The 27656-nt window shown below is 46.9% G+C and overlaps 1 protein-coding gene across 1 annotated transcript in view; it reads left to right on the top strand.

Annotated features, from left to right (window-relative positions):
* The window catches only part of CAMTA1 (calmodulin binding transcription activator 1), a 376374-nt gene that overhangs the window by 1996 nt on the left and 346722 nt on the right, over positions 1 to 27656 (top strand). The window contains exon 2 of the mRNA XM_050714866.1: positions 1927 to 2020. Within this exon, the coding sequence (XP_050570823.1) occupies positions 1954 to 2020 (67 nt within the window). The 5' untranslated portion in view covers positions 1927 to 1953. The remainder of the gene's footprint in view (positions 1 to 1926; positions 2021 to 27656) is intronic.

Genomic DNA, 27656 nt, shown 5'->3' with positions numbered 1-27656 from the left:
GTTTCTTGATACGGTTCTTGCATTTTCCAAAGGTCACAATCTATTGGTACCTTCCTCCCTCAGACATAATTGCTTTGGTTCCTTTTTAGATCAGACCATTCAAATTAAAGGAACGCTCATTGTTATCCACCCCCTCCAAGCTTTAATATCCTAGATAGTTTATTTTCTGCCTATAAGGTATGCACTTTGTTCAGAAGAGATTGAGCCTGTACCTAGAAAGGTATGATGCTGAGCATTGCTGTTCTTAGCTTAAGGTCGTAAGCCAGGGTTAGGTGTTTGTTCTGGGTAAGTAGTGGTAAAGCCAGGCGCTCAAAAAGGTCTTCAGGAAGGTCCTTCACGAGGACTTGTGTGGTCTGTGTGCAAGTGTTTGAAGGGTGTTTGAAGTCCCCATGTTTCTGAGCTTGGACACCAATGAACAGTCCTGCATGGAGAAAAAGAGGGCAGTGAACCTTGAATGTGCCTGTATGGGAAATTGTTATTGGAGCTAAATTTTTTTTTTAAGCTAAGGGAAACATCCACACAAGTTTCTCTGGGATGCTCATGACTTGGCTACAAGGATCGGGGTCTTCCAGGAGAACTGATTCGCTTCTGCTGCTTTAGAGCCAGAGATACAAGTGGTGACCTTCCATCTAGTGAATGTTTTATCTAAGTTGGTGGGCTGGGTGGGGAACCATCTTCCTCACTCTTGTAAGAGTGACGAGTGCAGGTTAGGAGGCCTTGGTTAGCAGGTTTTCTTAGTAACAAGAATCATGTAGTCATCACTGGAAAATTGCCCCCCCACAAAGTGGTTTTGCTAATATTAACTTCAGTTCTATCTTAGGTCAGTGCAGGGGAGATCTAGAAGATGCCATAAATTGAGCTGAGTTTGTCAAAGCTGTCAAATTACCACCTGATAAAGCTCCTACTGATTACAGCCATCAGCCAGAGAGGAAATGTATGCCAGTGGGGATTTCGTGTAACAGAGGCAGGGTTCAACATTGTTAGACTTTTAATGTAGTGTGATCTGGGGGCTCTTTGGCTTCAGTGAAGGGTGAAGCTTCATTCAGAGTTATTTCTTTAAAAAAAAAAAAAAAACTCAAAACAAAAATCACACACAAAATATACAAAACGTTTGAAGATCTAGACTGGCATTGTACCTCTCTCTTATCAGTTAGATTAATGGCGACTACTAAATTTTAGTAAAGGTCTGCTTTGGTCCCATTTGTTAGTATTAGGAGTCCATAGAGATAATGTCTTTTCACGTATAAAAGATGCTATTGATTTTCTGTTGCTGTTGTCCTGAAATGTGCACAGTGTGTCTACGGAGCAGTGACAATCCTCCATCACTAGCTTTATGGGAAAAGAATGGTTATTGAATCTCTTCCCATAAAATATAATCTCTTTCTCTCTTCCAGAATTTGCCAACCCCTGAGGGAGTCCCTCATGTTATCTCTTTGAGAAAATTGATTTTTTTGTCTCCTCTTTGTACACTTGTGTTTAGTTTTATTTTTAATTTGGCTCGTGTGATTTGAAATGGAGACTTTCCTAACAATAAGTGTGTTTTCTCAGTGTTGTATTGCTTCTGTTTCATGTAAATTAACACTTTCAGAATATTATAAAATAAAGACATTTGCTTGGCACCAGTTTCTCTTGTTTCTGGGAGGTTTTTTTTTACTCTGGGTGAGTCATTGCCCTGTTCCTTCCTTCCAGGCAGGTCTGAGATGCTGCTTTTCAGCTGCTTACAGGTAAATTTGGGGTAAGTTTCTAGAGTCAACACAGACTGATCAAAGAATTTTGAATGAATGGCACTGTAGCTGAGAACGTAACTTGCAGTACTATTTGCTCAAGGACCAGTGATCTTTAAACTCAAACAGTGGCAAAAACACTGTCAAATTTGTCCTTTCCTGTGTGTAGCAAATGACTGACGATGGGACTTTTTCCTTTCAGGAAGGAAACGGCAACATGAATTCGTAGATGATGAGTAGGATGCCAAAGCCAGAGATGACAGTGCTCTTGAAGAAATGCTGGGTAGAACAAAAAGGTAAAAGGAACAGCTAATTGAGTGCATTTTGGAGCCATGTGTTACCTTCCCCCACGAGGCAATGACACATCCCTTCAAATTGTAACTGAATTTTCTGAATTCTCTCCTCTTCCTCAGTTTTGCAGAAAGTCTTAGTGACACCTCTCACTCCTGACCTACTTTTTATATGCTCAGGCCTTCCCCAAAGCTGTGTTGTTCTGTACCGACAAGCCTCTGTCACACTTGCGTATGTGTCCCTGCATGCACGCGCTTGCAGATCCAGCACCTGTCTCACCCTGACCTGCAGCTGACGCTACAAAACTAGTCTAGCAATCATCCTAGGTTGTCTGCTGCAATATTTTATGATAAGAACAAAGAAATGAGATGAACTCAACCAGTTAATTTGCATCCATTAGTGCTGTTCTCCTAACGTGGCAGTTGAGTGCAGGGATTGGCTGTACCAGCTTATGACTTCAGCCTGGGCAGATACATACAGTTAAAATGTTCAAAATGCATTGCAAACAAGTTGCCTCCATGAGGACTAAATAACTTTCTGTTTCTCTCATGTATTTTACTGCATTTTGTGTTAATGCTGTTGAGATGCCGGAGGGAATCACTTATTGGTTCTTTCATTCTGAGGAACACTCTCTGTGACTGAGGCATGGTAGTCCACTTAGGAACTTTGGGAAGTAAGAAGCAGCTTTAATCACACCTGCACAGAGACGTGCAGTAGAAAGGCCTTGGTTACATTCGTCTAACGGCAGCAGAAATGGCTGAAACAGCTGACAGGAAGCAAGAAAATCTTCGTTAGTAGTGTAGCTCTCCCTGAGATATTTTCATTCTTGTTTGCGGAAGACTGACTCGAATCCCTCAAAAAGTCAAATGCAAACATTTTCATTGAAAACATTCCCGGTTTGTAGCAATTATGTTTGTTGTCCCCTGCCTCTCAGCTCTTCCTGGCAGCAAGTACATGGGACAGAAGGGCATTTCTGTGGCAAGCAGAAGATCTTCAAAGTACAAGCAGCAGAATGACGTGTGAATGCTTGATATATAAATAACAGACCTATTCTGCTGGAAATTTCTTCAAAATAAAAATCAAGGAGGAATTTGCTATAGTTTGTGTTGGTGCCAGTTGTAATTTTTGTGTGTTTAAGCTGTTTCCAGTCAAGACATGGCCTGTCACAGAGCATTGTGCAGCGCAGGATTAAGGCTTTTGAACATCACACACAGCCTTTCTTGAAGATCTTTAGTGCAGTTTTGACAGTGTCAGATATTATTTCTTCAAGCTTCGTATTGCTAGGAAATCTTTTGAAAAATCCAATAATTCCATATGCACACCGGGTGTCTGGCAAGGGAGATGTTTTTTTGTTGTCCTCTGACACGTTGTTGTTTCCCATTAGAGTGAGTTTCCTGCAGCAGCGTAGCTTAAACCAGTGCTTTCAGTACCTTTGGATCATTTCAGCCAAGTGTGTTGAGAACCTGGCATGGGGACAGAGCTTGGTGTTAGGGCATTGCTTTCATCTGCAGGAAGTTGTTTTCAGAACGTGTAGAGCTTGATAGAAAGCCTGCCTTTTATACTTTGAAGATAAAAAACGCAGGAATTACTTAGATACCATTTTCCACTCATAGTGCTCTGGATTTTGAGCTGTGATTGTAGCTGGAAGCGGAAAGCCTGTATTCTTTACCAGCTCTTCCCTCTCCAAAGTCAGTCACCAACTTACCTCTACCAGAGCAATTCTCTGAGAAGTCTTCTGCTGTGTCAATGAGAATGTTATTTGGGCTCAGCATGGTGGTTTATTTTTCCTTCTATTTAGTTAAAATACTTCCCATTTTTGTCATGATAAGGAGATGCTCTGGATGCTGCAGGAAGTGCTAAAATCCTTGTTATGTTTAGCCAATGTGGTGTCACAGGGGAGGAACAATACCAGTTTCAGTTCATTTAGTGAAAATGTGCTATTTTGTCCTATGCAGTTTGGGAAATGTAACCCATGTTTGAAATGCTGTATAAAGAATATATGAAGTACATGTTATCTTTTAAAATGGTCATAACACGCATAAGGTATCATATAGTTAAAATACATGATCTAATTTTTAATTTAACTTCAGAGTTGAAAATTCAGGCATACTTACAATGCGAACTGGCAAATTGCTGTTGTTGTCAATCCATATTTTGGCAGATCTGATAGCTCTGTTCCTTCTTCTGCACGTGTATGTTAAGGCTGTCGGTATGTTATTAGGCTGTGTGTATAAACTGTGATGTAAATCTGCTACGCTCTCTGAGATCTGAAACTCTTCACCACGAGCCTGCTAAACCTGGAGTGTGCTTGGTGTTGGCAAGGAGCTGTGTCCGTACGGTTGTGCTGGTTCCCCAGGGCCGTGATTTCTGGCTGTTCCCTTTTCCTCCTGCTCACTGTCCTGGCCCCTGGAGTCCATCCAGCATGGCTCGGTTGTGGACCACATCACCCCCCACGAGCCCTGCATGGGAGCAGTCTATGGCAATGGGAAAAACAGGGCACGGGGAGTTGTTTCTCGCTGTTCTCACTGTGGCTCTGACAAAGAGCACTCTATGCAGGTAATTTCACTATCCATGCCATTAAACTTTAGCCCAAGGAAGATGCTTGGCACTGTTGCTTTAAGGTGTCTAGTGGCCTCTAGCTGTGTTCAGCATCATCTCTGCCAGCTCTGGCCTTGCTGCACGTGCTGTCAACTCAGCAGTGGCTGGAAAGCTCAGATAGGACCAGATTTGGCATCAGAATAATCGCTTCTGCGGGCATTATGCCTCTGATGCTGCCAATTCCTTGCTGCTGCTTCTTTTTTCCAGCACATGGTATTTTATATGACCCTGAAGATAGACAGTTGCCTCCTAGACTAGCCTGTGTGTTTTTTTTTCCCCTCAGTCTTGTCAGCATTCAGGTTTTCAATTGCAGGAGAGCACTGGGAAATATGTATTCTATTTTGCTTACTCTCCTGCTAACGCTTAGCTTGCTGGAGTTGAAGAGAGATCACAGCAGTGGGAGTTAGTGTGCTGTTAGTCATTCAGGTGACATGGTCTGATAGACAAAGCTCCCAAGCTAGTACAGGAGGGCACTTATCTAAGAGAGAATTGCATCCAGCAATTCAGGGTTGCGTGGCCTTGCCTTACCACTTGATGCAAATTCTTTTACTCAAATGCAGGTGGAGCTTTTCCAAGTGCCTAATACTACGTTAATGTTTAGCCTATGTCTTGCAAGCACACAAGAAAGGAACGTGACTCGCTCATACTTTGATCTTAAAGTTCAGTATCGTTCCTCTTCTGTAAGTGGTTTGTCAGACAAAATCTCTTAGTCATTGTATTTGAAGACCTCGCCATCAATGTCAAAGACAAGACGGTTGGAGGAGGAGCAGGTAGAATTCCTCCATCTTTGAAATACTCAGTTCGGAATAGAGTATTCCATGGGCCCATCAGTGCCTTCTAGTAAGGACTTACATATCAGTGGCTGTTACTAGAGTTATTACTAAAAAGCGGGGCTCCGTGGATTTTTGTTTTTGTGTGGGTTCTTTGCTTTTGCGTGGGATTTTCCTCTTAGAAACTATAGATACGTTTGACTAATAGAGATTAATTCCTCAAATGAACCATAGACAATCTTCTACTTTTGACTAACTTGCTATGAACCATACAAGCACCCTTTGTGCAAGTCAGCTATCTGTATCACTGCTGAAAACATTTTAAGTTGAAATTTTGATTCTGTGAGATCACTGAGTATATTAATATCTGCAACGTTATTTGTCTGCCTCCATCCGTACTCATCCTAACTGAAGATGCTACTCCTAGGATAAAAGCTGGTAACTGACTGGCAGAAAATAAATGAGGCATTTTTACAGACAGATAATGCAGCTTTTCCTGTGGTAGGTGGTGGATACCTACCCCTCATGCCCTACTTGCTTTACAGCATTGGTGTGGCTAATGAGTTGTTTGTAATAGTTTAGTAAATAAGGGCTTTCGTAGAATTAGTGCACAAGCAGGAAAATGTTAAGAACTCCAACTGATGATCTTGGACATATTTCTTGAAATGCTATCACACCAGCTGTTGTTGGTGAAGGAGGAACTGTATTCTCAGCATTTCTTAATCACCATTGCCCATAGAAAACATATTTTTAGTGGAAGTACCTATGTGGCCCCTCTGAATATCTGTGGAGGAAAAGCTGTCACTGAGGTACAGCGACTCCGAGAGTCTAGTTCAATAAGGATCAGATTCTGCTGTGCCGTGTTTTCCCAAAGAATTGAACATGTTGGGATTAATTAAATGCTTTTGGTCTATACAGCAGCATAACCTTTCTTTTATGCCTTTTAGGGCTTGCGTCATGTAAAAAGTCCAATATGTTGTCTGCCTTGACACCAAGGTAAAGAGTTGGGGTAAAATTACATCAGTTCTTAAAATCAGAGAGACATGATGCTTGTCTGCATGACACACAGCCCACAGCACTGGCAGAGCTCGAGCACAGAGCAGGTAGTGTTCAGCTGCAGACTCAGCAAAGGAAGGAGAGCTCAGCACGTCCTTCTCAGTCCATCTTGAAGTCTGTGGTGGTAAAGTGGCTTAATAGTCTTGTACTTGGTGCTTCCAGCAGGCCTTCCACCTTATGCAGTGTGCTTAGATGATTTCCAAATAACCACTGCATGCTGATGGTTATGCCTTTGTATTGTTCATGTGAAACACCCGTGTTTGGGTTGTGGTGGACACTTGAGGTTAAGAGCATGATTCCATCCCCCAGATTTTGACCTTAACCGTAAGGGTTTAATGCTGAATGCAGCAGAAGTAACTGCAGTCCTTGGGCTGTACGTAAATTCATAAGGAGACTTGCAGATCCGTTTCAGAAATGTGCCCTTCAGGATTGTGATCCAGGTGACTACCCAATTTCATTAATACTATACTAATCACCGTGACTAAGATGTGTTTAGTTTTTGTATTTTCAGTTGATTTTGATCACTTAGCTATCATACAGAAAGATGAACTTTCTAGTTTTAATATTATTCCAAAGTTCCTTATTTTTAAAGCAGGAAGTTTAAATTGTGCAGCACTCGGTCACGGGTTCTACCTTTTAATTAAAGATGGAAGTTGAAAGATGTCATTCCAAGTATAAAAGCTAATTCTAATATTAATAGTTCTGTTACCAGTTCAAAAAGTAATTTTATGCATAATCCTTTTGTTTAGGAGCTCTTGCTAATTTTGAACCTGTCTCCCCTTCTAAGGAATCAGTGGAAGTTATTTTAAGCTTCGTTTTGTGGTTACTCTAGGTGAGCTGGCAGTATGTATCTATGGCACTACCCAAGGATTAGTGTTGCTCAGTGTTGGTCTTTTCAGCACAATGAGAATGAAAGTGTTGTGGTTAATTGGAGCAACTTGTAAAACGTGCATGTCAAGCTTTTCATGGAAGTAAGCGGGGATGAAGAAAAGTTCATGTACTTCATGTAAACATTCAGATGAGGTTATGCTAACTTGTATTTTTGGGAGATACTGTGCATTAATTTCCCGACAAATAGCCCTTCAGATAAATATAGACTGATGCTGCCAAAAAATAATGCATTTCACTTAACGCTGAAAGTGACACTTCATAAGGATCTTATTTCAATTTATAGTTCAATAAAAACAGTAATCTGTGTAGGGATATTCTGTCCTTGCTTACAGTTCTGCAGTTCTGACAGGTTCACGTTCCTCGTTTTTACCTTCGCGCTGTCCAAGGCTGAAATACTTCGTATTTAACGCTCTGGATTCTTTAGGTAATTGACGTACCTGTCTTAGCAACTGAAAATCGGCAGCAAATTGTATTGTTGTTGAATAATAGGGTTCTTCTGCATTCTTTAGTCCTTTACATCTTAATTTTCACTCTGCTACCAAGGGAGGTGGTTCAGAGCAAAATCAAGAACTCACAAATGAAACAATCTAAGTAAGGACTAGTTATTCCTACATCTTCTGAGTACTGCTTGTATATATTTCACATTCCTTGTAACTCTCATCAGTCATATTGGAAAGAACTGTTTTAATGATAAAGACAGGATTTAGTCAAATCTAGAATGAAAACTCTGCTCTATAGGTAAAACTAATGAGAAAATACTAAATCATTTTTCTTTAGAGGAACTATGTCATATTCTTAATGACAGAGAAGAAAGATTTTGTGTAATGAGGTACTGGACAGGCACCCAAGAGATAATTTGAAGAGCTGCACTGCCATAGTACCACTGTAAGCAGATCGCAATTGATTCTAGTTTGTGATACTGGAATTATGCTTCCATTTGGTTTAGCTATTCATAAATAATGATCGATTCATAAATAAACATTTATTATAATTGGAAGTTCCTTCTCATTGTGGATTTACAGCATGGCAGAATCCCAGTCTTGGTTGAGTCTCTTGAAGATTTGAGATAAAGATTTCAGCAATAATGCTTTTTAACTGAAAACCTTGAGTTGTTGTCTGTTGATGTTTCCGTGTTAGAATGGAATAGTTCAGTTGGAAGGGATCTGCAAGGATAACCAGGTCCAACTGCCTGACCACTTTGGGCCTAACCAAATGTTAAAGCATATTATTAAGGGCGTTGTGTGTGAATGGAGACTTGTTTGGTAACTCCAGGACAGTTTTTTGGGCAAAGGGCAGCGCTGCCATCAGAAGTTTCCTGGGAGCAGACTGACTCAGTTAAATTTGACTTCCCCTCCGGCTTTCAGTTCCTGAATCTACGTGGCTTTGAACACCTTCTGCCTCTGCTCCCATCATCAGTTTTCTTTCTTCAGTTCTTTTGTTTGTCATCTTCCATTACTCATTTGTCTGTTTTCAGTGCCTGAGGCTGACGTTTTCATACCTTGGTGACTAAAGTTTGGGTCCTAAATCCGTTTTTATTCAGTTAATACAGGCAGCAGTCCAATTTCCGAGGAGTTAAGTATCCTGGAAAAGGTATTTGTTTAAAAGTAGGAACAGAAATTTAGGAACATACCTTTAGGGATCTTAGACTTAAACATACTTTCTCATTATATTTGCTTCAGCTGCTACTAGGATCTGATAGCGAATTAACTTGAAGATTACAGCATCTGGTACATGTTGAAGATAAAATATGAACTGTGGAAAATGTCCTGTCCTTTTCCTCTAGTAATATTGGTTACTGCATGGATTTCTGAATCCCAGCCAAGAGTTTGAACAATTAGCTGACGCTGCCACATTTGTCTAGCAGCACTTCCTGGCCAGTCCCAAGCCAGAGTCTGTTTATTCACTGCCAGTTGTGTCCCAGCAAAATGCAGGATACTGTTGCTATACTGATTGTAGGATTTACTCTTTAGTCTTGCTTCTTAGGCAATAAGAAGCTGCTCCCATGCTGGTTTGCAGGGGAGAGGGTTTTAGATGTGGCAGGAAAAACGTTCCCAAACGGTAGCAGCCAGTGCATACAGCTTGTTCCAGGATGCTGATAGCTTTAAAATAAATAAATAAATAAATAATGCTTCCGTGCACCTTCGTGAAGACTGCCCTAAAATTATAACTGAAGCCACCATGGATGACAGTCATATTTCTCCCTTAAACTAAATAACTTGATTGTCTTATTATAACAGAAATCAAAGAGAAATGTTCTGAATATACTGTAGGAAATTGTCTTTATTAAATCTAGCCCGGCATTTATGAGCATTGTATATATTATTTGATTTTGCCAGAATTACATAAACGGGGAAAAATTGTTAATGTAAGTTGACTACCAGAGTAAATCACAGCCTAATTATTCTTTTCTTTTTTTCTGGCTAAAATTAGGATTTGATATAATGGTCAATAGACATTTTCTTTAATCTTTGAGACATAATTTCTAATAGCTAGTCCAGAAGAACTGGAGAAAGTTGCAGCAGAATTGAAAAAATAAATTATCTGAATTTTATGGTGACTTGCTGGTAAATCCCCTTAGTTGGAAGCCTTAATTTACCTCATATTTTAGTTTTTTTCTCCTCTAACTGGTTTACGAGTGTATATTACAGCAAAACAGTTACTTTCTTAGCGCTACCAGGGTGCTTAGGGCGTCTGTAGCGCAGCAAAGTGACAACAGAATCTGCCCTGTTCTAGTGGAGAAATGAAGCTCCAAGGACAACAGAGGAAGACACAACTGGGCTTGTAGCAGCAGCGTGCCTCAGCACGTGGCACGGCAGACATTCTTCCCTGGCATTGCTGGCAGCAGCAAAATGCTCAAGGTTGGCACCCATGTAAGTCACTTCTGAAGCTGTTTGAAGTCGTACCAGAATAAATGGGGCTCCAGCCTTGCAAATTGCCCTGTTGGACGCTTAATTTTCCCCTGGACTCAGTGCCATTGTAGAGGAAAAAAGCATTTTTGCTGTTGTTTTTGGTTAGACAGGTGAATACAATATTTAGTGTTAGGACTGCTGGCTTAAATATCTACAAAAACTTAATGAGGCTTTGCCCAGCAAAAGCATCTTTCCTCCAAGGTCCATTAAAGTGGCTTAGGCTCTGGCATTGTGTTTCGATTTAGTCTGGTATAAATTTCCATTAGCCAACTGGCAGTTGTGCTTCAAATACAGTGACGTAGCATTGGATTTATGCTAACGTGTTGACTTGGTTAAATTTTTTTTTCCCTAGGAAAAACCAGCTTTTGCTACTGTAGGTGGAGAGAGGAAAAAGCAAAAACATTTAAAAGCCTCACGACGACAGAAATTAAAACATCTCTATTCACACTTTTAAGAATTTTTTTTGTAAGGACACTTAGTGTTCCTTGCTTCTAAATCATGGAGCAACTTTGTGCAAACAATTCAAAAGAAATGGGGTTCCAACATTGTCATTATAGTTATTATAACTGTCTGAATTGTTTCCTTTTGATGCTTGCCATAGCAACTGTGGACATATAATTTGCTGAATATCCATAACAGGGTATTTGAATATATTCTTTACAGTTTTACTTCTGCATATAACTATGCATGCCAAATCATCACATTAACTCAATTAACCAAGCCGTACCCACATCTGCTATGAAATGACAATGAAGATTTTTTTTAAGGAACTTCTTTGTATTTTACCTCCCTCTTAAACAGAATAAACAAAATCAGAATAGCAGCAGCTTTTATCAGTATACCATTAAAAATTATTCTTGATTGAGACTGCAAAAACGCCTAGCACATCTACATTCTTGCTGCTTATCTGCTGGAGGTAACTGTGTGTTTGTGCCCATGGACGAGTAAGACCGAGTCAGTTTATCCTGTACCATACATGAACAGAATCTTTTGTGGGTCAGCACCTTGTAGTGTTAAGATCGTTGATTTTATTTTTTTCAAAAGAGTGGGGAGCTGGGGAGCTTGAAAGATACCAGCCATACTTAGAGACGGCTTCTTTCTTACTCGATTGCTCAAGGAGTTAAATGAAAATATTTGTGACTTGCTGGTATGTTTGAAAATTGATATTCAAACTGCATCAGTAATATTACGTAATATTACATGGAACACATTGTAATAAGCTATATGCTAATGTTAAAATTACATAATTTCAGGTATCTAAGATTCAGTTTATTACTTTTTCTCCTTCTGGTGTAAAAGCTTATACTGAGAAAGAAAAACAGTTCCTTAGCCATACATAGCAGAGTTCAACCACTACTTCAAGAACTCCTTAAAAATGCCTGATTCATTTTTACCTGTACAAGTTCTTATTGTCTTTACAGACCAGGAAGGATCTAGAAAGCCAGACAGGTTCTTTGTAAAGTCTTTAGGAGCAGTTGCACTCTACCCTAGAGCCAGGGTAGGTTGCATTAGTTTCTAGAAGTGGAGCTATTATAAATTAGTGAAGTGGACGTTCTTCCTTCCCCAGATTTGTAATGGCTGAGAGAAGGCAGCTGGTGTCCTAAACAACCTTGTCAATCAGACCACATGGACCTCATTACTCTAATGAGCCATAGAAGCACATAAGGAACTACTTTAGCTTTGGAGAGAGGGAAGAGGTGGACACTTGTGCACACATGTAGCTGATTTTGCATTTAATTATGTTTCTGGGTGATCTCAAGGTCTAACCCCATGTGGAGTACCTTATGGTTATTTGTTCTCAAGAGTATGTAAGTGAACAATGCAGCGAGGGCTCTGACCGAAATAAATGTTCGTGCTGGCCTCCCTGAAAATAAGTGAAAGACTATTTGTGGCAACAGTTGTTACCCGTGTGCTTGGGAGTATCCTGGGTTCCTGCTTGTGTTGCAGCCACAAGCACTGGCATCTGCAAAGCAGAGTGCGAGTGGCTGTCTGTCGTTGTTGTGTTTGGTACCAAAGTGACAATCTTTTAAATTAAGATATGTATTAGCTCTACTTCTCTCTCAACTCCTTTTCACTATGTAATCTTGTCTGAATATCCAAGGGGAGGCTCATGCCCCTTCCCAGTACCAGTCTGATGTTAATCTTGGGCAGGAGACTGGACGTGCCTGGAGATAAGCGGGGTTGGAAGAGACAGCTGGACAGGATTAGCAGGCTGGAAGTACTGCAGACTGTGCTGCTTGACTCACGGAGTCACCCATCTCTCGCTGAAAAGGATAGCAAGTCAGGTCTCTCCACAGGGGGTAGACATTGGCACCTGCTGCTCTGTGTGGAGCGCTGTACAGGTGCTAGAGTAGGCCAGGAATTACTTGGCATCGCATGCTGGGACCTGCCAGAAATAAATGTATGCTGAAACTGCTCCTTACACGCTTGCTTAGGTCTCCAAATGTAACCGGGCTACATGAGTAGCTTTCATCCTCGGGAAACAGATCGCTGTACCAGTAAAGCAGGATTCACCACTGCTCAGTGCTACCACAAGGAATGTCTTCTGGACAGTCTTTTCAGTTTGGTATTCCATTTAGATAGAATGTTACCCCTGGTTTTGCTTATCAAATGTGTGTTTTTTTTAAAAAAAAAAAAAAAAGCCAGTAGGAGAAGTATCTACTCATAGCATGCGACCAGTTTAAAAACCTCAGTCTTGTTTATAGGTCAAAGCAGCAGCATGCTCTGTGTGTTACACACAGGTACACCTGATGGAATCTACCAGGGCACAGCTCTATCTTGTGAGAGTCTTATAGCAGGGGATGAGTTCAAGTGGGATAGCTCTCAGTCTTCATAAGATGTCACCCAAAGGTCTGATACTTGCATCAGGAAGCTCTCAACTGTAGAGGGGTACCTACTTTAATCCGATATTCCTTTTTTTGTCCTAATGCAAACTGTGAGGAGCACCAACTGTATAACTACCTCCCATCTCTGCCGAGCATGTGTAACACCTCAGAAGAATATCCAAGGAGAGAGACATTGCCTAGAACTCAAGAAAATGATAGCTCTTTGCCAACCTGGCAACTGTATCCTGCCAGGATATCTTGAACATGGAAACAATTACTCTAGCTGATCCTATCAATGCATTAATATTTGTGTGCATTGCTAGTACGAAGTATACTGGGCTGTCAGGGGCGAGCGTGCCATTCCAGAGCCTTTGTATCAATGTGCCTTTCACGCTCCATGAGATTAACAGTTGCTGAAAATATGAAAAAGGAATTTTCCTTTCTTCTGTCTTAGAAGAGACCCATCCTACGACACTCATCTTCTGCCTTAGCTCAGGAATGGCTTCAGTCCTTGACAAAAACAGAAAACCAACAGGTCTTTTTAAACAAGTTCCACTCTCATGAGAATCTAAGGGAAAATATCCCTTTTGAGCATTTAGTCACATCAAAGGAAACAACCGTTTCAATCTTCATTTGCATTGTGCAGGCATTAGATGTGGTCCAGTTACACTGAGCTCTGCTTGAGAAGGCAGAAGTGCCAGTACTCTTCAAGCTTTGACGGAGATGGAGAGAAAACTCAGCCAGGCAAATAATATATCACTCTTCCAAAGCACTTTCCATTTTTAAAAGGACAGAACAATTTACTTTGTTTCTTGGGAGACTCTTTACAGCAAAAGCTCCTTGACATCCAATTCTAAGAAGGTAGGCTAAGCGTTGATCTCTTGACCATTATGTTCCTGAAGTGAGGCTTACCTTGCAGCGAGCTCAGGACTGCAGCTGGGCTGTGTGTTTTGTTCATGGGTACCCGGAGGCAGCAGATCACTTCAGAGAACTGTACGCAGGTCTGTGGAAATCCCTCAGCACAAAAGAAGAGCAGCGGGCCAACAGCACAAGGTTGAGCCGAACAACACTGCTGCACCTCTGCTACAGGGCTGCAGAAGCTGACGGACCCAGCCCTGGAGCTCGCGAGGCCACGAGCCTCGTGAATTACCTGCAGTCCTGCTCTCAGCCGGCAGGACAGCGCGTTGCATGGGGACCAGCTGCCTTCCCTGAGCTGCTGGTCAGCTGCGCCTGTCCCCACACTTCATGGGCTGGCTTCTGCGTGAGTGTGCTCAATGTCGTGGGAGATAGTGTCCTGCTTCTGGATCTGACTGCAGGCACGGAGCACTAGAGCTGGTATGTAAAGACTCTGCCCGTGGCACGTGCCACGCTTCCAATTTTTACTTGATGATGCTTTTCTGCATGGATCTTACACCCTTACGCTTCTCGTGCAAGATCACCAAGGCACTGATTTGTGTTTAAGGGCTCGCTGCCTCTCATTGCCCTCTCTGGTTCCCAAGACCTGCACAGCAGGCTGCAGCTGGGGCATCTTGTTTTCTTGTCCCCGCGTTAACTGCACAGTTGTGAGATAGGTGGAGCCCAGTGACATGACTGCTGTGGCCGTGATTACACGATGTCTGACAAAGCTCCCAAAGGTTTCTTGCCCCGGGTGCCTTCTTGACATCCTTAGCACCGTGATCACGTTTGTTGTGTAGAAAGGGGGCAATGGGCCTGGGGATACCCGAGAGCTGTGTGACTTACAGACCCCCCAGCCTGTCTCCCTCGGGTGATGCCTTAACTCGTTGCACGTCCCTGGGCCAGGGGGTTCCCTCCGGCAGGCTCTTGGTGGGAGCAGAGCGCCCCGCTTTGGCTGCAGCGCTCCTGCTCTGCGGAGCAGTCTGGCAGACCCCTCGCTGCTGGGAGGCTCCCAGAGAAACAGAGGTTGCCGCTGCCGTTCCTGGGATAGCTGTTAGCGCTGCTTTTTGTCGGTAATTTTAGAACCGGGGACAGACTGCCGGGTGGCGTGCGCTCCCCTCCCAGCAGCTTCGAGGACAACGGTAGCAGGGCAGGCAGCGTGAGCAGAACAGGCGGAGAGGTGCAGGTGGGCAGCAGCGCTACCACGCGCTGATCGCAAACGCTGCGCAGCTCCTGAAAACCTCTGAGCCTGGGGCGTCCGAGGGTGCTTTGCCTGCTCCGCAGACGCCTCAGCTTTTAGCTTCCGATTTAAAAGTTAAAAATCCCTCGTTTTGGTCAAGGGGATGCGTTGCGTCAAGCCTCGGCCCCTCGCTGCGTTCGGCCGGGCCGGGCTGCGGGCACGGCGGGGCCGGTGCTGCTCGTCCGGGTCGGCCCCGCTCCGCCTTCAGGACGCGGCACGGTCCGCAGCTCTCGGCCCGGCGCTGGGCCGCGCCCCCGGGGCCGGGCCGTGCCCCGCAGCGCCCCGCGAGGCCCGGCAGCGGCCGGGCTCTCCGGTACGGCGGGCCGCCGGCCTGCCCTGCGGGGGGCCGTGAGGGCGGAGGAGCCGACGGGAGCCCGGCCCCGCTCCGCCGGGGGACGGGGGCGGCGCTGCCTCGCCAGCGGCACGGCGCGGCCCGCGCTGCTCCGGGAGGACGGGGCGGCCGCTCCCCTGCCGCGGCCCCGACCCCCCCCGCCCGCCCGGTGCCGGCCCGGGGAGGGGCCGCGGCCCCCGGCCGGCCTCGGGGCGCCTCCCCAGGGCGGGGCGGGGCTGGGCGGGGATTGGCGGAGCCGCCGCCCGCCGCGCCAATCCGCGCCTTTGTTTAGGGTTGCAGGGCGCGGGGGGGCGGCGCCCCCGGGCCGCCCGCAGCCAATGGGCGGCGCCGGGGCCGCGGGGCCCTCCGCCGCCCGGCTCGCGCCCCATTGGCCCCGCGCGCCGCCACTCCGGCGGCGGCCGCCGCTCGTTGGCCGCCGGCGCCCGCGGGGCCGCGCGTCAGCCGCCGGGCCCCGCTCCCCGCGCGCCGCGGTTGGCTCCGGCGGCCGTCGCTCGCGCGGGGCCGCTCCGCGAGTGGCCGCCGCGGCCGTCAGTCACGCGCCGCGCCCCGCCCCCCTCGTTCCGCCGGCGCGGCCGGCGAGTGGCTGCGGCGCGTGTCACTGAGGCGCTGCCGCGCGCCCATTGGCGGGCCGCGCCGTCGCTCGCGCCCGGCCCCTCCGCCCGCCCGCCCCCCGGCCGCCGCCATTGGCCGCCGCGGCTGTCAGCGCGCCGGCTCCCCCAATGGGCGGCGCGGGCTGGGCGCCGTGCGCGCGGGGGGCCCGGCCCGGCGGCGGCGGCGGCGGCGGCAGCGGCGGGAGGAGGCGGCGCGCGCCTGGGTCCCGGCGGCGAGGAGGCGGAGGAGGATGTGGCGCGCGGAGGGGAAATGGCTGCCGAGAACAAGCCGGAAGGTGAGAGCGCCGCCGGGCCGCCCGCCGCCCGGCCCGCCCGCCCGCCGCCGGGCCTCCCGCGCCGCCCCCCGCCGCGGCCCCCGCCGCGCAGCCACGGCTCGGGCGGCAGCGGGCGCCCCCGCGGGGCCGGGCGGCGGCGGGCGGCCATGTGCGGCGGGCCGGGCAGGCCGCGTGGCGGCCGGGCCGAGCCGGGCCGGGCCGGGCCGGGCACGCCTCCCGCCGCCCGCCGGCACGTGCCCGCCGCCGCCAACATGGAGGCTGCCGCGGCCCGGCCGGCGCGGGGCGGGCGGCGCAGGGCGCGGCGCTCCGGGCCGCCGCCGCCGCTCGGGGTCGCGCCGCGCCGGGCCGGGCCGGGCCGGGCCGGGCCGGGCCTGGCCGCGCCGCCTCCGGTGCGCGCCGTGCCCGCCGCCTGCCCCCCCCCCTCCCGCCTTCTTCCCTCCCGCCGGCCGCGCACGTGCCCCGCGGGCGCGCGCCGGTCACGAGCCGGGCGCCTCCGCCGCGGTCCCCTCGCGCCCGGGGCCTCCGCGGCCGGGCAGAGCCGGGCTGGGCTCGGCCCCCGAGGGGCGGCCCCGCAGGCCCCGGCCCGGCCGGCGGCGGCGTGCCGAGCTGAGCGGGGGCCGTGGCGGCGGGCACGGCTCGCCCGGCCCGGCGGGGCCGCCCCGAGCATCCGCGGGAGCCGCAGCGCCCAACTCGGGCCGAAAGTTGGCGGCGGCGCGGAGCGGGGCCGGGGCCGGGGCCGGCGCTCGGCGCTGCCGCCCGCGAGGGGGTAGCGCTGCTCCGCCGGTGCCGGGCCGCGGCGCTCGGGGGCAGGCGGCGGGGCCCGGCGGGCGGCACGGGGGTGCCGGGCCCCGGGGGCTCGGGCGGCGGCGGGGCCGCTCCCCCGGGGCTGCGCCTCCTTCCCCCCGTTTTTTTTTTTAACCCGAGGCAGGGCCGCCCCGGCCGGGCCCCTTGGCCGCCCGCAGGCCTCCCGTCGCTGCCCTGGGGGGGCTCCCGGGGCTGCCCCGGGTCCGCGGGCCGGGTCCCGCTGCACGGCGCTGGGCGCCCGGCCCCCCGCAGCCCCCGGGCCGTCAGGAGGCAGGTGAGTGCCGGCCGTGCCGGTACCGCGGTGACGCCGACGCGGGGCTGTTGTCACCCCCTGGAGCAAGCGTTTATTTGCCTGCTTCCAACCCGTCTGCGCTTTTTACCAGGAATCCCCTTCTCAGGATAGGAGTTATGGCTCCGCCTCTTTCTATGAATTTTCACTCAAAGTATTTTTGGGATTTCCTTTTTTGGTTTGCTTTTTCTAATGGAGGAGCTGTGGATCGCATGCCGTGACCGCCTTGGGTTTGGTTTTTGCATGTACTCTGTCCAGCACGATGAAACTTCAGTGCTGTACAGAAATACAGGTTTTAAATAGTAGCGGTGGTTATGAGCATGTTGTCAGGTTCATCTTTTATTAATCTTCTTGGTGCTTCCAGATTCATTAGTTCTGTCTTTCCTGTGGTCTGGAGAACCCTGGGCTTCGTTCTTTCCTCATTTACGTTGAGAAAAATGATTAACTCCGCTGAAGTAGTGAAATGCCAACTGGATAAATCTGGTGGAAATGAGAAACGAATTAGTTTCTATCTTAACTTCACAGTTAAAACTGTGAAATTTTAGTTGCCACCAAAAGCACACCCAGGTTTGATTTCTCTTCATTTTGGGCTTTCTGTGCTAATGCGCAATGACTTTTTCTATGTAAAGCACGGCTGTTGTATATTCAGTCATATGCAGATGAAGCCATGGCTTTGGAGTCCTGCAGATGAGCACTCCTTGACTCGAAAGGTAATTTGACCTTTACACTTGTTATTTAATGCAACTTTTATTGTGTTCCTTAGGGATAATTCATTTTTGGTACTCCGCTGAAGTTTTTTTGTTTCTTGAAGCATTGGGACCTCATTTGCTCCTCTAACGCAGTGCTGTGTGCGAGCTGCTGGCAAAGGGACCCTTATGGGCAGCATTTAAACGTGCCAAGGCTGCTGTTGGGGCCAGGTGTTTGACTTAGCTGACTAACAGCTGGGTCCCTTCTCTGGACTGGCGTAGGACACAGGAGCGAGGAGCCTTCCACAGGCCAGCTCCCCAGCAGCGCCCGCTTTCCCTGTCGTACGCGCAGAGCAGAGCTCCGTGGGGTGACCCAGTTCCGTGGTGTGTCGGGGCACGAGCCGTTCATCCCTTGGACTTAAACTCTGCCAGCCAGAACGTTAAATGGGAAGGGTGTTAAAGCGTGGGTCAAGACAAGTGCGTCAGCAGTAATGCTGATGCTTGAGGAGAGGATGTAATTTGCTTTATGGTTTTTTTGAATATTCTCAACAAAAAGCTTGCAGGTTAGTTGTATGGAATAACCCTGCTTTTGTTTGGGGAGCAATCTGTTTCGATCCGGCCACCGTGGTACAGTAAAACCGAGCCTTGTGGACTGCGACAGCCTGTTCTGCAGACCTTGTCGGTCTTTGAGTTTCCCTGTCATGCTCCAGTCAGCAACTCTGGTGTAGGGCTGGCAGCAGAAAAACCTCTGTAGGTGCGAGTTCGCAGGGAGCCTGTGACCTCCGCGCCTAACGCAGGAGGGGTCTCCACGTCTTGGGGGGCTCGGGTGGGTTCCTGCTTTGGTCTCCTTGGGCAGGCCAGCATCGGCCCCAATGGCTGAAAGCTCCTCGTGCTCCTTGCGGCAGTGGTTTTGTGGCTTCTGCAGTTCTCGTTGTGTTCCGTGTCTCTGAACTTAAACGGGAACCTGAACCGAGCCTGGGAGATGCCATCTCAGCGGGTGTGACGGGCTCTGGACTCGGGGCAAGTGGTCCTCTTCAAAAAAAGCGGGGGGCAGAAAAAGTTTGAATTGAGAAGAACCCAAAGAGAGAGAGAACCTTCTTTTAAATTTCTGTTTATTCTAATGAACCAATATCTGAAACTATTAACTTCAAGATAAAATAGAATAGTGCCCTTGTGCTCAAATTGTGCATCTGGCTCAGGAGCTGTCCCTTTTATTTGTTATGCCTGCTAAGTTTGTAGACGGTTGTTGAATTTCCTGCCTGTTACTTCAGGCTGGGTCGATAAACGGGTAAGTCGTTAGGTGGAATTTCTCCCGGTGATTCCCATGTGAGCTGGAAGAACTAAAAAGGTGTTTCCACAAGAATGCCTGCAATGGTCCCGGGATGATTTGAGTTTTGACGTGCTTGAGTGAATGTGCACGTGAAGGATGAAGAAGCAGTATGGGCGTCGGGTTTGTGCTGATAGTGTTTTGGTCGGGATGCTTGAGACGCGGGATCTAAATCGTCATTTTCTCTGGTGATTTGGCGTTTCTGCCTGGTGTTTGCTGTGGAGCGATTTCTTGGGGTGTTGGCGCTTCTGTGCAAAATCCTGCCCTCTTGGTGCCTGTCTGCTCCATCACGTACTTGGAGCTGACTGCCGACACGTGTGTTAAACCGGGGCTCTTCCCTTGACCGCCTCGTTTGGGGAGGAGGAAGGCAGCGCTGCGGTGGGTGAATTTTGTGCCCTTGTGCAGAACTTTGTGCCCGTGTCTGAAATTGCCGTGGTCGACCACGGGTAATTATCGCTCCACTCGCTAGCTGCGATTGGCACCAGACTGAAGATTATAAAATTAAACATCCATTTTCCTATGGAAGTTTTACTCATGTTGCTCTCGTTATTTATTTAGTTTTTAATATAGCGGAGCACGAGGTTTTAGGGCATTAGCTGTGGAGTTAGCTGGATCTGCCATTTTGCCGTAGCTTGCCTGGGGAAGTTCCCACCTTCCACAAACCTGTGGTTTTTTCTCCAAGCATATGGGGGGAGTAAATGGGGATTTTGGCAGCTGTTCAGGTTTCCTTGTTGATTCGAACAATAAGGAATTAAGCTTCAGATATTATTGAGTACTTAACTGTTTGGGAAACGTACCTTTTGGAAACAAAGCATTCTCAGTTTTGTTGTCAGCGATTATTTACTTCCCTCTGTGGAAGCGTTGCATAACGTTTTTCCTTAAACGAGTCTTGGCTCACCATAAACGTGATGGATTGTGGATTTTGTGCCTCGCTGGCCGTGCTGCTGTCTTTCTCGGTCAGGTTTGACTGTCGCGGTGAAGAAGCAGAGTTTGACTCTCAGGTTAGTGCACTCTCTTATCTCAGAATTTTTGCCGAATTTCAGCCGTTTAAATTTTACCAGCATTTCTGTTGTCAAGGGCCTTTTACTGAAGTCATAAACCCATACAGAGGGTCTGGGAACCGGCAGCGTGGTTTCAGAAAGCTGCCTTCATTTTTTGAAGCAGCAGGAGCTGTGTGTGTGTTTGAGGCCTTTTGTTTTTTTTTTGAGTAGTAGTGGCATTGTAACTGTTTTATGGGCAAGATTTTTGATGTAAAGTGCGGGTCTTGTGTAAAGCTGGAGTTTTCTAATCCTAGTCTACAGCTGTCATTTTCAGTGGTTTTCCCAAACATTTTTACTCCCAAGTTTTTGGAGGGGGGTTATTTGCGTGGTGTTTTCTAACTACTGCCGTGGGAAGGTTTCTTACAGATGTTGTAACTTAGAATTAATTCGCTGTATCAGGAAACAGTGGAAGTGCTATGTAAAAGTAAGGTTAATCAAATGTTTTCAGAACTTACCAAGACTGGGCGCTAGCTTTAGTGATATTTTTAAAAGCTTCTTCTCAAACTTGCAGTCTTTTCAAGAGCTGCTTGGAAGGGTGTGCGTTACTGAAGGAGGAGATGAAGAAGGAAGGGGGAAGAGCTATCCCAATTCTCTGCCCGGGCAGCCTTCAGAAAGAGGGAACTGGAATGTGACCTTCCTTTTTTAGTGTCCCTTCTGTCTCTGCTTCAATAAACCAAATATATCTGCAGGGAAAAAAACTTCCACGGAGTGAAATGAGGCTAGTGGAGTGCGTTGTGGAAGGCAGCGCCTCGTTAATTAAAACGCGGTGCTTCCAGCAGCTTCTTGCGTTTTCGGTGTTTCCCGGCTTCCCTCTTCCACACCTTGCTGAGATGTTTTCTCCCACTTTTTTTCCCCTCGCTTTGTCTCGTCTTCATCTTCTGTAGCTTGCTGAACCCCTTTGGCCCTGTGTTGTATTTAACCTGTTCTAAATCCTGCTGGGGTTAAAAGGCAGGAACGCCTAGAGGTGCTGGCTTCTCTATTAACCCCTCCTTTCGGGGCAGTGCTGAAGGTTCCCACTTCCCCAGGGAGCACGGGGTGCGCAGAGGAGCAGTCCCTGCCCTGGGCGAGCAGGAGCTAAGTGGCAGCACTGGGGTGCTCCCGTCACTGCCGGCCCCGGAGAGCTCGACGTCCTCCTGCTCTTGTCACACTGTCAGACCGAAGGGTTTTGTTTTTTTCCTGCCAGCTCTCCAGATACCTTTTCAAACCCAAAGACTGAAACTGTTCATAGTTAAAATAAATAATTAAAAAAAATGCGTGAATGGTGCTGCCATAGTGTGTAGAGTCAGAGTAGCTCTGCTGCTGTGAAAGTGGAGTCACAGATGGGTTTTTATAGAAATAGAATTGCAAAATTTGAAAAGGATAAATGACAAAATGTTAATTACTGTGAAACCAGAAGCCAGCTCTGATGCAGTATTATAGTTGATTGAAGTTGGAGGGTTTTGCAATTTTTTTTTTTCAATTTTACCATCTCTCCTCTATTGTCTTATCTGTAGAAGTCAGTGTAGTGACAGTTTGCTACAGCAAAAGTAATTAATTTCACTAACTGTAGCTGATAATTTGGGACTCACGGAAAATTTGTGGTAACATTCAGAAAGTTCGTAGCATTAAAAAACTAAAAATTGGTGGTTTGTTTTTGCTAGGCTTGATTAAAAATACCCATTTCTTCATTGTTTCATTGCAGTTGAATCTGATGTAATCTTAGTGAAGACCAGGGAACGAAGGAATCGATGACAGGTCTCAAACAAACGAGTTGTTGGCTGCAGCAAGTGTTGGTCTGTCTGTTCTGTTGTACTTGTCATGTTTAAAAGCAACACTCTGAAAGTCATGCATAAACATGTTTGTGAAATGCAGGAGAAAAAATAAAGTAGATGCACCATTTTTACACTCCTAAAGTTTGGTTTCCAAATAAAGGTACGTCTGTGTACCTTCCGGGTTTAACCAAATTCTCCTTTGTCTTGTACGTTTAGCAGGGGGATTTACCCCTTGCCCGTGTGGCTGACATGGGAGGAAAAAAGGTGGAGCTTGTGGAATAGAGGTAGCCGTTTCTGTTGGTTCAGGGAGATGCACTTCTGAGTGCAATAGCAAAGCTGAGCTTGGTGATAAATGTACAGCCTAAGAAATAAATAGCTAATTGTGGAAGCCAGACCTCCTCGATCAGAGCGGAGGCTTTCATTAAGGATTGTGCCATCAACTCTTCCCCAAAACGCACCATTTGCAGTTTTATATAACTATGTTGTTTAAATTGAATTCAGCTATAAAGCATCAAGGAACTTTGCTATGTGAAAAGGATAAAATGACTTACAAAGCGTACATTGTTGTGGGGAGAACCAGGGCTACAGTATGCAGCGGCGGGTTTTTAGCTGTAATTGTATTTCTTACAGTTCTAGAACGGTTCACGGAGCTTGTCGTAGCATCAAAGTATTTATCAAAAATATTCCAAGGAACTGGGTTAGATCCAATAACTTACTAGAGAAAAATTATTTCATTGTTCGTCCTTGATACTCTACCGTTTGTGTTATTTCTTCCTAATCCTTTCTGGTTTTCCTCGTTGTGCCTGGTTTTCCCCGCAGGAAGCAGTTGGAGCTGGACGCGCGCTGCTGTGCGCGCGTTCCCCTTCTCTTGCCCCTGTTTCACTGGTTGTGCCTTTCCTCCCACCCTCCCCTCAGCCCCCAGGCCTCCTCCGAGCCTGCCTGTCCTCGGCGAGGGCAGCGTAACGGAGGCGATCCAGCGGCCGCGCGTCCCTTTGCTTGGCAAGCGCCTGGGCCGAGCGCTGGAGCCCCACGGAGCCCTGCCTCGCCGCGGCACTGGAGGGCTGGACTTGGTTGTATCGTCTTGACGGACAGTTAGAAATCTGGTTTTGTTGCCAAGAGATCTGCAAATGTAATCGTCCAAATATTTCTAGAAAACAGACCAAAAGCTGTTGATTTTGACTATATTGCTGCTTGTTTACTGATTGAAACTGCCAGGAGCAAAGTTCAACTATTCCCTGCAGTATGTCCGTCCCGCAGATACTTGCCTGGGGACGATTCTTCAGATTTCATTCTGCCAGACTGAATTTATTGGTTTTGGCTGTGTCCAGAAGTCAGCAAGTAAAAGAATGTAGACTGAATGTGGGACCTGAAGGGGACTTTAAACGTCCACCCACACCCTGGGACTCAGCGGATATCAGTGTCAACCAACACGTGGGATAGGAGCATGCAAAATAATTACATTGATTTCTTTCGAACAAATACAGATATTTTAACTCTTATTCTTGTCTTTTTCTTCCCATATCATCTTTTGAAAAGCGAGTGAAAACTCAAAAGCCGTTGGAAGAACAGTGGTTTTTGGGTTTTGCTTGTTTTGTTTTCCGTAAAGGGGAGGAGCTTCAGAAAAGCCACTAGGATGAGAAATGCAGCTTGGGAGGAAGGACAGTGGAGTTCATGCTTGGCTTCAGACCTTGGTACAATCGCATCTGAACTTTCTTAAATAAGGCTCGCGTTTGTTATTTTCCTTGTGAGGAGGAGCTGCGTGGGTTCGTACTGCGTTTTGTCGGGGACTGGATGACTTCAAGTAGCCTGTGTTTGCTGTGCTTGTGTGGGTACCAGTTCTGAACACTGTTTACTTGGTTCTGCTGCTTAAGAAGCTGTAAGCAGCTAAATGGCATATTCTTACTCATGTTCGTATTATTCTCATTCTCTTGATGGCCTCCCATTCCATTTCTGTAGCAGATGCTGACAGTGTAGTTTTAACTGTTTGTTTTACACAAAAACACCTGTTGATAACACTTAGATACCTTTTACCTCTTCTGTGAGGTAGGCTAGCAAATGGCTAACACTGAAGTTATTACTTCATAAAAATGAGTTTATAAAACTTCTATTTGTGATTTTATGAGCTTATTCTTTATATTTATATCCCGAATAGAACTGTCTGCAAATCAGCATTTGATCAACACCCATTCAGACATTTCTGTATTCCCCAATTATAAGTTATATTGATAAACTGTGGTAGTCAAATGGTTTAGAGAAGTAAATTCACCTTCTGGATCACAGAAAATTTAAGAACCAGTTAAAAAAAGAAAAGGGGGGAGATGTTTGGAAAGCAGGGGTGGAACAGAGGCTCACTGTGATTTGCTGTTGTGCACTTTAAAGTTTTATGGCCCATGTTGCATCCCCTGGGAGGATAAAGTGCAAGGAGCATGAACAAACCCATAAAATTACGAAGGGTTTATGTGGTATAATTAATATGGAACTTTCTATGAACTTTATAATAGTTGTACTTTCTTAATTTCACATGATTTTTGTCTCACTAATGAGTAATCTTGGAGACTGCTAATGGAACTTAAATTTTGGATTTTCATACTGAATTACAACGAGATACGTTACAGTGAAATAAGGCAGCCTACATAGCTTCCTTATTGTAATGTTCCAAATCAGCTGTGCATGCCATGGGAGGCATTTTTGAGCTGCGGCCAGCTTTACACTAAAAAAAAAAAAATCATGTCGATAGAGCTTTACTGGCAAATCCTTCTTGTGCAAGTGCAGCTTTGCTTGCAAAAGCACTTTTTATTGACGCTGGGTGGGTTTGCAGATCACAATGTCATAAGTCACATCCATAGCGAAAATCATACTAGGGTGAAAGTTCAAGTACAAATCTGGCTTGCATTTCCACAGGAAAATCAAATAAGCATTGTGAAATTGCAAATTCCTTTTTTTTTTTTTTTTTAACTACAGAGGAAAATTTAGCCCTGAGTAAATGTACACTATTCCCTCTGGGATCTAATGGTTGCTCTGTAATTCAGGTGTGAATAGGGTTGATTCATATTCCTCCAGCTTCATCCTAAGACTACATGGTAGCGGGGTGGCTACATCAGGCTGTCTAGAAATGTTGGATTTGTTTCAAACCCAAACTTTTTTTTTTTTGCTCCACCTCCCTAAAGATTGACATGTTTTAGTTGAAAGGATTGCGTTTGTGAGGAACAAGAGTAGCAAGGTGATGTTTGGAAGAATTTGAACTCTGAGAAGTCAATGTTGGCGATCTGCGGGTGCAAAACGCTTTCTGAAGAAGGAAGCTGAATCACTGGAGTGGAGGTCCGGGGGTGACCAAGTCTGCCAACACCAGTGGGCGCAGCTGGGGGAAAATTGTTGTCTTTTGTGCCAAGCTTTGCTGTTTTATCTGCGTAGACTATCCTCCATTTGGAAATAGAAGCACTTCCAAGTAGTACATCTCTATATTCAAAGTCCAAGAAATAAAATTGTAGTAGATAAGCGCAGAAGAACCATTTTCAGGTTTAGGATTGTCATGAATGATCCCACTGGATGGAAAGGCAACTGACTTCTAAAGCAAGTGTGCGAGCACCATTTGGGGTGATGCACTTTCTCGTTCAATCTTCATAGCTAGTTGGTCAGTTCCATCATTTTTTGAGGTCAGACCTGTTTCGGAGGTGATCAGATTTAGCATTCACTGCGTGTTATGGAATTGTGTGCGTTTCTGACCATGCTGCTGGACGATCCTCTGGCAGAAAGGCAGACCCCCCCATGTTAGACCCTCTAACATCAGGGAAGGTGACAGTTGTTTCAGTGTTGGGCCTTTTTTTTTTTTTTTTTGAAATGTCATTATTAAATGCAGAAAGGGGGGGCATACGCAAGGTACGGTCACATTACAGGGTGATGAGAAGTACCTTCCATTGCTGCAGTAATACAAAGGTACGGGCTACTGACGATGCGAGTTGGAAGGTTTAAAGCTAGCAAGTTCCGGTAACTTACACCAAAACCTTTTTAAGGGATCTATCCATAGGCACTTTCTGGATTATTAATGCCGATAACTGATGACAGTGGGAGAAAGTAAAATGAGCTGAATAATTGTAGGTCTGCCAGCCTTGCAGAATGAACGAATGATGTAGGACTTGCCTGATACGGAGGTAAGGGGAAGTTACGCAGTTAATGACAATTAAAATGTGCCTGTGGAGAATAAGCTGATGAGATGCAACTGGGGGTGTCGTTTGACCGATAAAAGCAATAACGTGTGATGCAAAATACTTTGCCTTCTTAATGAATTGAATGTAATGCAATGCAATATTTTGAATGAGAAATGAAAACGATATGAAATTAATATAGGGAGTGTTAAGCAGGTACCAGCTAAACTGGATGGCAGACCCGAATGCAAGTGCGACCTGCTGGCGGATGGCCGTGCTGGTGGGGCCCCGCCAGCTTCTGTTCTTGGCCCCACGTGAGCTGGTGTGCTCGTAGCCCCACGGGTCGCCAGGTGCGTGGACACTTGGCGGGCAGCGGGACGCGATGGCGTGACAGGCACGTGCGCAGGACATCGGGAGAAAGTCACGGCCACGAAGCCCTGTCGAGTGATGTGTGACACCGGAGGCAGGGCTGCGAGGAGCCGGCAGAGGAAGCGTCCTGTGGTGGAGCCGTGGTCGGCTCCTGTCCAGCCGCTGCTCTGCTCCGGCACGGCCCTGCCGGCCCTCGGTGTCTGCCCACGGCCTCGCCTGGTGCCGTGAGACGGCGTGCCCGGCGCTGCCTGACCCTCCTGCGTGCCGCCGGCCATCCCCGTGCGGCTGGGCTAACGCGGTGGCACAGTGAAGTTCCCACCAGCTCACCGAACGTGCGGTGCTCATAAATTACACAACAGCTCACGTTTATCCTGCACATCGCTGCTTATCTTGTAAACTCATCTGCTGCGCTTGCACGAGTAGTTGATTTAACGGCATGTATATTGTTGAACTCGACACATCCAGGACTATAATCAAGCTTTAAAAACACTAGGGATGTTTAGCTACTAGTTTGTGTTCTTAGTCGGCTTTCTAACGTGATTGCAGCACAGATTCGCTTTTGTTTGCTACAGGTCACAGCAAATTTCAATGTTGTACGTAATTACACAGGAGTTTTATCGTGAAACTGGCATCTGCTCAATGGCATAAAATGATGAGGTGTTAAAGGAAAAAGTTAATATTCCAAATGTGAAATTACTATGAGTTAATTTTGTAGGGTGAAATCTGGCTGAGGAAGTCTGTGTGTAAGAGATTCTGGGCAGTGGTATGCAAGAAGCGTGAGAATAGCAGAGGAAAGCGAGGGAGGCTTTAGG

This window comes from Cygnus atratus, chromosome 21 (assembly GCF_013377495.2).
Source record: "Cygnus atratus isolate AKBS03 ecotype Queensland, Australia chromosome 21, CAtr_DNAZoo_HiC_assembly, whole genome shotgun sequence".
In the NCBI taxonomy this organism is placed as follows: domain Eukaryota; kingdom Metazoa; phylum Chordata; class Aves; order Anseriformes; family Anatidae; genus Cygnus; species Cygnus atratus.
The sequence above is the reverse complement of the archived record's forward strand: the minus strand, read 5'-3'. Positions and strand labels throughout refer to the sequence as shown.